The sequence below is a fragment of the Astatotilapia calliptera genome, chromosome 12, assembly GCF_900246225.1.
Source record: "Astatotilapia calliptera chromosome 12, fAstCal1.2, whole genome shotgun sequence".
In the NCBI taxonomy this organism is placed as follows: domain Eukaryota; kingdom Metazoa; phylum Chordata; class Actinopteri; order Cichliformes; family Cichlidae; genus Astatotilapia; species Astatotilapia calliptera.
Window position 1 is genome coordinate 27,645,221 of NC_039313.1, and position 10,507 is coordinate 27,655,727.

General features: G+C 38.8%; 1 protein-coding gene across 1 annotated transcript in view; it reads left to right on the forward strand.

Annotated features, from left to right (window-relative positions):
• Positions 1–9,744, forward strand: part of tmem8b (transmembrane protein 8B) — a 36,120-nt gene extending 26,376 nt beyond the window's left edge. Inside the window, exons 11-13 of the mRNA XM_026187552.1 lie at positions 2,307–2,453; positions 5,670–5,786; positions 8,632–9,744. Of these exons, the coding sequence (XP_026043337.1) occupies positions 2,307–2,453; positions 5,670–5,786; positions 8,632–8,967 (600 nt within the window). The 3' untranslated portion in view covers positions 8,968–9,744. The remainder of the gene's footprint in view (positions 1–2,306; positions 2,454–5,669; positions 5,787–8,631) is intronic.
• Positions 9,745–10,507: the final 763 nt, after the last annotated feature.

The following is a 10,507-nucleotide window of genomic DNA, read 5'->3' on the forward strand; positions in this document are numbered from 1 at the left end:
CGGTATGGCATCATTATTTTTTAATAATCTGCTGCATTTTATCCGCCTCCTAACCAAGAAGAGTGCGTTTTATAGAGTGAAAGAAAACTACATTTAAAAGCAGACCATGCTTTTTCATATCTCAGGGGACTAATTTAATATTTCTCCTTGAAGAAAAGGTTTCACATGCTTTTGTTGAGAAAGTGCCTATTGTGTAATTTTTTGAAATATTATTTAACAAAAGAAATCCTCCTTTATAAAATGATAAAAACCCCAGTTCTCCTTAAAATGAATGATGTCTTACTACGATAATGTGATATACAGTGGGGCAAAAAAGTATTTAGTCAGCCACCGATTGTGCAAGTTCCCCCACCTAAAATGATGACAGAGGTCAGTAATTTGCACCAGAGGTACACTTCAACTGTGAGAGACAGAATGTGAAAAAAAAAAAATCCATGAATCCACATGGTAGGATTTGTAAAGAATTTATTCGTAAATCAGGGTGGAAAATAAGTATTTGGTCAATAACAAAAATACAACTCAATACTTTGTAACATAACCTTTGTTGGCAATAACAGAGGTCAAACGTTTACTATAGGTCTTTACCAGGTTTGCACACACAGTAGCTGGTATTTTGGCCCATTCCTCCATGCAGATCTTCTCGAGAGCAGTGATGCTTTGGGGCTGTCGCCGAGCAACACGGACTTTCAACTCCCGCCACAGATTTTCTATGGGGTTGAGGTCTGGAGACTGGCTAGGCCACTCCAGGACTTTCAAATGCTTCTTATGGAGCCACTCCTTTGTTGCCCGGGCGGTGTGTTTTGGATCATTGTCATGTTGGAAGACCCAGCCTCGTTTCATCTTCAAAGTTCTCACTGATGGAAGGAGGTTTTGGCTCAAAATCTCACGATACATGGCCCCATTCATTCTGTCCTTAACACGGATCAGTCGTCCTGTCCCCTTGGCAGAAAAACAGCCCCATAGCATGATGTTTCCACCCCCATGCTTCACAGTAGGTATGGTGTTCTTGGGATGCAACTCAGTATTCTTCTTCCTCCAAACACGACGAGTTGAGTTTATACCAAAAAGTTCTACTTTGGTTTCATCTGACCACATGACATTCTCCCAATCCTCTGCTGTATCATCCATGTGCTCTCTGGCAAACTTCAGACGGGCCTGGACATGCACTGGCTTCAGCAGCGGAACACGTCTGGCACTGCGGGATTTGATTCCCTGCCGTTGTAGTGTGTTACTGATGGTGACCTTGTTTGGTCCCAGCTCTCTGCAGGTCATTCACCAGGTCCCCCCGTGTGGTTCTGGGATCTTTGCTCACCGTTCTCATGATCATTTTGACCCCACGGGATGAGATCTTGCGTGGAGCCCCAGATCGAGGGAGATTATCAGTGGTCTTGTATGTCTTCCATTTTCTGATGATTGCTCCCACAGTTGATTTTTTCACACCAAGCTGCTTGCCTATTGTAGATTCACTCTTCCCAGTCTGGTGCAGGTCTACAATACTTTTCCTGGTGTCCTTCGAAAGCTCTTTGGTCTTGGCCATGGCGGAGTTTGGAGTCTGACTGTTTGAGGCTGTGGACAGGTGTCTTTTATACAGATGATGAGTTCAAACAGGTGCCATTCATACAGGTAACGAGTGGGGGACAGAAAAGCTTCTTACAGAAGACGTTACAGGTCTGTGAGAGCCAGAGATTTTCCTTGTTTGAGGTGACCAAATACTTATTTTCCACCCTAATTTATGAATAAATTCTTTACAAATCCTACCATGTGAATTCATGGATTTTTTTTTCACATTCTGTCTCTCACAGTTGAAGTGTACCTCTGGTGCAAATTACTGACCTCTGTCATCATTTTAAGTGGGGGAACTTGCACAATCGGTGGTTGACTAAATACTTTTTTGCCCCACTGTATATAATCATTTATTGATAGTGTATACAGTAGTGAGTAGACATTTTATAGATAATGTATTCATACCGGAATTTTTTTTTCTTCTTTCAACAAAGCTGTAAAAATAAAATTGCAAGAAATATAGCTGCAAACATATGCTAGTGGGATTTCATACATAAATAGAGTCGGCCAGTATGTGCATGCCACTGTGTTGCAATGAATCTGAGATGAGTTTGTAAAAGAATGGTCTGTATAGCTTCTTTGTCAGTAACCAGCAATAACCTGGGTATTGCTTATTTTATTCAGCTTATCATTCAGCTCAAGCTTTTTACAGAATCAATACTTTTGTGCTGTTGTGCCGTCTATTGTTCTGACACATCTGCGTGTTTTTGTAACCTTTGTGCCTTTCTCTTCTTTTCTCACAGTTCTACCATGCATGCGACCAGCCAGGTATTGTGGTGTTTTGCATCATGGAGTATGATGTTCTGCAGTTTTGTGACTTCCTCGGGTCACTCATGTCAGTGTGGGTCACCGTCATTGCAATGGCTAGGCTAAAATCCATCATCAAACAGGTATGTGTAATTCTGAGCGAAGCCTGTTTCTACTGATACTCAGACTGGATATTTGTTTTCTTTCTATAAAACTGAAAAGTCCTGTTGTAATAGAAACTTTTCCCTTTATAAAGATAAAGATGAAAATGTAAGGCTTGCATAGTGATATCAACAGTTCTTCGATACATTGATCTCAACACAAATGAACTGAGAAAATGCATGTCATCATTAACAGTGCATATTTATAAACACACTAATTTTCCCCACTCTAGCTGCAAAGTAATAAGCGGCACTTCAGCCTGGACACATGAAGTGCAGCTTAGGTCATACCCTTTTATGTGGAGATTATGTTTCTAAATGGATAAACAGCCATTTAGAAAAACAACTCAGCCTGTCACATTTGCTACTTAATAAAATGTTAGTTGTAGGTAGATGTCAGTAGATTCAGACATCCGGAAACAGACGTTTTCAGACCCTGATGCCTTTGCACTCTCCCAGACCATGAACAAAGAGAGATTAGATTAGATTAGATTAAAGGACTGAGAGGCTGTAGCGCTATAAACGAGCATCTCATATGCCTCAATTTTCAGTCATAAATGAAAAGATCAATGTGTTAAAATCAGCATTGCATGGCACTAAATTCTCTGGTTGCTGACATATTGCGTGGGTAATGGTAAACACTAACAGGTGCACCTTCTCCATGGGTCACTCCCTGGCTGCATACCAAGATGGAGCAGTCTGAGGGAAAGTGTGTGCGTATGTGTAAATGTGTGTCCATGTCCATAAATGAGACAGAGAGAGGGGGGAGAGTGGAGAGAGGGTGTGAGGTAGGAGGAGGGTGGGGAGTGCATGAACATCTGCTGTCCTCTAGAGTTTTCATTTTTGCTTAGCGCTGCAGTACGCAGTCACTAATCAAATCGCACATGTCAGGACTGGCAAGTGGGACTTTGTGCGTTTGTGTACTTGAAAGAGACACTGAGTGTGTGTATGTGTGTGTTTGTTTGTATGTTACACTAGTACTAGAGGATAAAGGACCTAAGAGCATGGAATATTGTTTGTCTCGCTGTGTAGTATGCGACTTTTGGACCCGCAAAGCTCTTAATGTCTCACAAAAATGTTGGCTGAAAATCATTTTATGCTAGTTCACATAAAGATTGAGCACCAGGAGGCATGTTAGTCTCAACTTGGTGAAAGTTCTGGATCACAATTATGAAGATAATTACACTTCATCACATCTTTGTAATTTTGCCCCTTCCTTACTGAACAGTTCTGACAACATTGTTCTCACCAATGTAATTGCACTGTAGGACATCAAACATGTTTGTTCAGTCAATCAGAAAAAAATAGCCACATGATTTTAATTACTAGTAGCTAAATAGGTATGCCTGAAATATCTGCTGCAAATAGAAGCGCTGTTTTCTGTTTCAGTGTTTGATGCTCCAAATTTTCTGTTTCCGTTTGCTTTTCATGATATGAAATTAAACCGATATTATTCCTAATATTTGTAAAGTGACTTCACAAATAATTTGAAAATTTGAAAATATACTATAGAATGAATGAGTATGTAACCTTGCTAATAATTTAGCAGTTATTAGCAGTAATCCACAGGAATCTTAGTACATCAAATGTCTGTACAACCTTGTAAAAATGTTTTATATATGCATATGTTAATATATTACTGGTTCCAGCATTATTTAATTATGAAATTTTTATTTAAAAGATGATAAGTTGACCTTTACTTAGCTCCACTTCATCACATACTGTTTCCTTGGCCGTTATATGACACCTCAGTGTGGTACGGTCATTAGACATGCACCAATACTATATACATTAAATCTGACACACTATATATCTTATTAAGCATGAAAATATAAGTTGCAGATAAAAATAGATTGTTATTGTTTTTTTAGAATTCCTGCAGGCTCATTTGTCACTATGCATTCATGCCTGCATGCAATGCATGCTTGTTTCTGTGCCACTGTGTGATCCACCAGAGCAGCATGACTGATGACTGTTGCTGCAAAGAGTCCTCAGGCTGCACCATGCTGCTCCTTTCCTCCTTGGTGTGTGCCAATTAGTTCTATTCTCCTGCAGACAGGTCATCTCTTACCAGCTCAAAAATCCCCGATTCCTCCTCACATTGCCTACTAGACCCTAGGCATTCTGGATGGGCTCAAGTTCTCCCCGAGCATGTGTAGCACAGCTTATTGATTTTTTTCATTCTCACTTTATCTCTTTTATATCCTGTGGCTTTATGTCCAGTTGTGAGCTTGGCAATGAAATAAAATAAAATAACTGATTTTATATATCATGCGGCTCTATTGTTAGCATTTTGTTTTCACTGTTTTATTGGGGCTTTCAGCTGTTTCAAAAGAGGTCTAGTGTATTTTTCTATAAGCACTTTAAAATACCCATTTTGAGTTCACCTGAACTCTGCAGTTATTTTCCCTACGGGTACATTAAAGTGCTTGTATATTTACATAATGAGAGGCTTTTACCTTTTGGAGCACAGACTTGCATGCTGTGTGCTAAAGGTAGCTTGTTGTGGCAGTTAACAATGCAGTAAATAGCTGCCATTATTTTATATTTTCTTGTTTTGAATAGATAACATGAACAAATACTTCTATAGTGCCTCAAAACCATCTGTCAATACTGTCAAACTGTCTATGATTCTCAACCGCGAACCTGTTTGTTCTTTCATAACATGGACATCTTTAATAATAGCTCAATGTTACACGTAAACATGCAACAGCAGACTATTAACTGAAAACTAAAATTTGTAATATATTATTGTGGTGATTAGTAGAAAATAACAACATCCAAAGCCTTGTTGAACTTGTTGACAAAGCACAACAACATTTCTTTTAGTAAGGAACTTATTTCTGTGGAGCATCACAGCTATAATCTCCAATAGAACTTGATGGCAAAAAAACACGTGTGTTAAGAAAAGTATAACTCTGAAAGCCAAATAACAGGATGTCAGCTCAAAACAGAGAAAACGTGAAAGTATAGTCCACACATGAATCACCTGATGGTTTAGAGATTTGATGCAAAGCCATTTTTCCTATATGTATGGAAAAAAGATTACAGCTTTGCCACACTGACAATAGTCTTTACCTCTCCAAAGGTAGAGTTGTGCTATCGCCTGACCGCACAAATATGTTCTTGCTTGTACATGTAACAATGCTGACTGTGTTTATGGAGGGCAGTTATTGATCCATGGTTTTTTTTTGTCAGGTTCTGTATCTGCTGGGGGCGATGTCTCTGTCCATGGCACTGCAGCTGGATCGTCATGGTCTGTGGAACCTGCTGGGACCCAGCCTGTTTGCTCTGGGCATCATGGCCGTGGCATGGGTAAGAGAAAAATGATCTCCTTATTTATAGGAACTGTAGAGAAACAGTCTAAAGCGATAAATAAGTAAAAATAAAAATATGATATGATATAAGGTAAGAACATATAAAGTAAAATAAAAATGTGGATATTACAAGTATCACACTAAAAATCTTTATCCAATATATAAATAACCTTTGAAAATTTATAGTGGGCTGGGTAAAAAAAATTTTCTTGTGCCAAAATGTATTTTATCACATTATATGTATGCTTATTAAAATTAAATTAAACCTGTATTAATCAGGTGTAAAAGCATTTCTGCTTGTATTTATAGGGTGTAAAATTATTGTGCAATAGGAGATATTTTATTTTATATTTATGCACAACATGAAACTGTTACTTTAATACATAATTTGTGTTTAACATTCACGCTGGTTCAGACATGCAAATAAAATGCGTCTCCACAGTCCCTCGAGTCCCTGATGATAGTAAGTATAAAAGGATTAAATCTGTCATGTAAGCTAACATAGGCTTGGAACATGTGCATGCATAAAAAACTGGTGGTTTTCTGACCAATGAAGCTATTTTACATTAGTATTGAAGGGGCTTTAAAAGTTTTGCAGCCTGTGGGTATTAGTCATGGGTTGTAGTTCCATTATAACTCAGCTTGTACTTTCACTGACTCTTCTTCGAGTCATAATGTGCTCCCTGAACTGAGAAGATAAAAAATAATAGTCTTTCAGGCAAGGTTCTTGTGGAAAAAAAAGCCTTTAACACCAAACCTCTGACATGAGTTTGAAAACAAGGTTTGTGGTTTCCTTGGAGAAAGCTTTGTGCTGAATAAAGTGTGGGAGTTGTAGCTCTGAGAGTTATCTATCTGCGAGCTGGAGGATCCTACAGAAATATTGGAAGACGAAGTACTGTTTAATTCCACCATGTAAACCCTGCAGCTTTAGCACAATAAGTAGGAAAGTGTATTTTTTACTATTGTCAAAAATATCTTCTTTCTAAATGCTTTAAAATAAATCACTGCAAATGTATGTAAAGCTACCGGCTTTCAATATTTGGCTGATTTTCTTTAGTCTTTGGCTGATTTGTAATTCAATTATAGATGGTTTGTTGACATATGTTATTTGACGAGTGGCAAATGATATACTGTGACAGTGTCTACGGACTGGAAGTATAAACAGAGACAGATAATCTCATCCTCCCTTGGCAAATGAAACAACAGACTGCATAGGAATAAACTCCTCGCAGCAACCTTTCCATAAAAGGCAGTTGAATCTCATGCTAATGTTGCAGTTTTTAAAGATAAACCCGGGATTCTGCTTTGATTACCTGACACTTAATAATTTATCAGCGGTTCAACAGCGTATGTCTGCATTTCAACATTCTCCGCTCCGTACTCCAACTCCGAGTCTGAGCACTGCACATTTTCTACAAGAGCCCTTTCATTTCAGCTTGTCATGTTTCTGCAAAGCTTGGCATTCTGAATGTTCTCAGACACAACCGAATTAGATCAGTCAAGCGGAGGGCACAGAGCGTCTGCTGCTGTGCAGGGGTGTCATTAGCAGCAAGAGGAAGGGGGGGGAAGTTCAACTCTGTCAATGCCAAATATCCCTAATTCTTCAAACTAAATGAGGTCCCTGCCTCATACATAAAAACACAATCCTGGTCTAGAATTATTTGGCTTAACCACAAAAGTATGCAAGGATTTTGCATTCTTCATTGTTAAATGCATACAGAGCCGTTTCGTGCATGTAATTACTTTTGTCATTCACGACCAGCTTACGTTTCCCCTTATATTGTGTCAAATTCTTCATAATAACCTTTTGAGAAAGAAAAAAAATCATTCAAGCAATCAGTGTTTATGAAGCGATGAAAATAGAGACTGAATGAAATTAAATGTTCATTTCTCTTTGCGGTGTAATAGAGGCAATCATGGGACACTTACAGAAAGCATTAGCACATATTCTCAAAAATAGATTTCATATCCAGCTCCAGCAAAGAAACATAAAAAAGCAGATAAAGCATTGACAGGCACGTCACTAATCCATCAGCTGATCCAGATGATAGACTTTTTCTGCGGCGCTAGGCATGAATACAAAATTTCATACAATAAAACCACAAGAGATTCACAGAGAATACCATCCCTCTCCACCTGCAATAAAATAGAGATGTCTAGTGGTCCCTCGCTGAAATCCCACTGGTCTCAGTTCTTTAATGACTCTCCCTGTGTGATCTCCCACTTCAATATGCTCTTTCTACATAAAAAAGTTCATTAAATTAAATTAGTAAGACCGTTAAACACAAGGCCTTGGAGATCAATTCATGTGGAAAACAAACTATGATCTATGAAAATAAACTTCACTATATAAAACACTTTGTGGTTTGCTACGCGAGACTCTGCTGCCTTTGACACACATCATGCTGTTAACATGTGAGCATAAAAGAAACACACATGACAATGTGTTCAAACACGTGTTTACACACAGCCCTGGGAAGCGCACATTATAACTCTGCTTTCTAGTCTGTGGCGATGAGGTCAGATACACATGAATACAAAAATAGATTTTTTCAGGTTCTTAGTGGTTGTTGCTAGGGTTATATTGGTTGCAGGCACCACAGCACATATGGGAATAAATTAAGTCTTTTTCTTGGTCTGTAAATGGATCTCAGTAAAGGATTGGTGCTGTGTTTTTCTTTTCATGGAATTTCTTTTGGAAGCTGTCATTTCCTGTATGAAATTATGAGTGGGTATTAAACTGTTCCCATTGGAAAATGTTACTTTGTGAGCTTTCAGAAAAAAACAGGTGTAAATAGTGATATTGATAATCTTTTTTTTTATGTGTCTGTGGACCTTGTCAGACTGTGCGCACCATCCGGCGTCGACGTTGCTACCCGCCCACCTGGAAGCGCTGGGTGTTCTTCCTTTTCCCGGGCACCATGATTGCCACATCTGCCGTGGCACTCTACGCCTTTGTGGAGACAGAGGAGAACTACTTCTACATACACAGCATCTGGCACATGCTGATTGCAGGGAGTGTGGGCTTTCTCCTGCCACCTCGAGCCAAGCCTGATGCCAAGGTGACCCCACTGAAGCGTAGGCGGGGCTGTGGCTATCAGCTGTGTGTGAATGAGCATGAGGAGCTTGGCCTGGTGGACCCAGGCATCATTTCCATCAATAGCATCTGCACCAGCTGATAAACTCCCCACTGTCAACCTTTTACCTTAGAGACACTTCATTGCCTTCTTTTACTTGGGAAATTCACACACGGGAAATTAAGCCACAGAACTTGAAAAAGCAATGTAAATACTTTAATGCCGATGTGACACTATGTATTTCTTTTTTTCTGTTGTTATTGTCATGGTAATTACTATCAATACAAATGTAATTATTATTATTATTATCTATAGTTAAAGTTCTGATGAATTGTGGGTGTACAGTGACACACTGTTGTTTGTGAATATGTATTTAAAGTCTAAGCTGAAACACTGCTGCTACCTGACAGTGACTGTAAAACTGCTTCTGTTAGTTATTTATTGGTGGTCTTGTACAGTAAACAGGCCAATTATACTATTGTAGGGGTACAGATAAGGGGAGGGATATGGACGGACATTTAACAAGGGCACGGCTTTTCTGAAATTCTTTTGGAATATATATCTTTTGCACTGAGACACAAAAAATGTTATTCTGTAAATTTTTATAAGGATATAAATTACAGTGGGCATCACAAATGTAAAACCTAGCTGTCATGTGGAATGTTAGACTGTCTTTTGCAATGTACTGCTTTTACACGAATGTGCTGATTGTTCTTGAAAAAGAACAGTTCCAAAGTCCAGTTTCCTGTGCTTAGAGAAGAGGGGAGGCAGGATTACTTCAGAGACCTCAAACCAAGACCTCACCTCCCTGCTCTTTTCTGACAGGACCTGTGTGACACCACATTCATGAACAATAAATGTTTTCTTTCTTTGCCTCAGTATTGCTTTGCTTCCTTCGAAGCTTTTAAACGTAGTGCAACTGGCAAAGCCTCCCACAAAGACATCGTAGTGCAATTCCTGGCCCTAATGGATGGCAGTGGTTTTCAGACAGTGAGATGAGATGTTGTCAAAAGCATCCTCCCAGGAATAGAGCTAAAGATAAATAATTCTCCTACAGAGCGGGAGCATGAATGCCGCTTCAGTCCATACTGTTTATATGTAGACTCTCTTCTTATATAAAGAAAAGAAAAGCTGTGAAAGTTTTATTACTGTTTGCTGTATTCCTTTTAGGCATGATCCATCAGTCGTTCTTCAATATTTATCGTTCTGGGTGGTTTCAGGTTTTTGTTCTTTTTATTTCAGAATAGATTAAATAATTTATTGTTTTGGCAGGTGTACAAGTGAAAATTGTACCTGGGCTTGATAGCCCTCCAATAAGATATGATCACAGTGCTCAGAGTGAGAGACATTTTGAAAGTACGCTCATTTAATCCTTTGACTGATACAGCATCCCTGTAGCTGCTAGCTACAGCAAAAAAGACAGAAAACCTGGAATAACAGTTTTACATCATATTAAATAACCAAATATAAGAGTTCTTTGAGTCTTAGCTTGATAACCTACAGTATCAGATGTTTTTTACATGTAAATGCAGTCAGCTGAGAGTTTAAAAGCAAAGCAGTTATATAGTATATTAGGTTATTCTCACTGCTGTTGCCCTCATACATAATATCTATTTACCGTTATACACTTTCATGTCTTTGG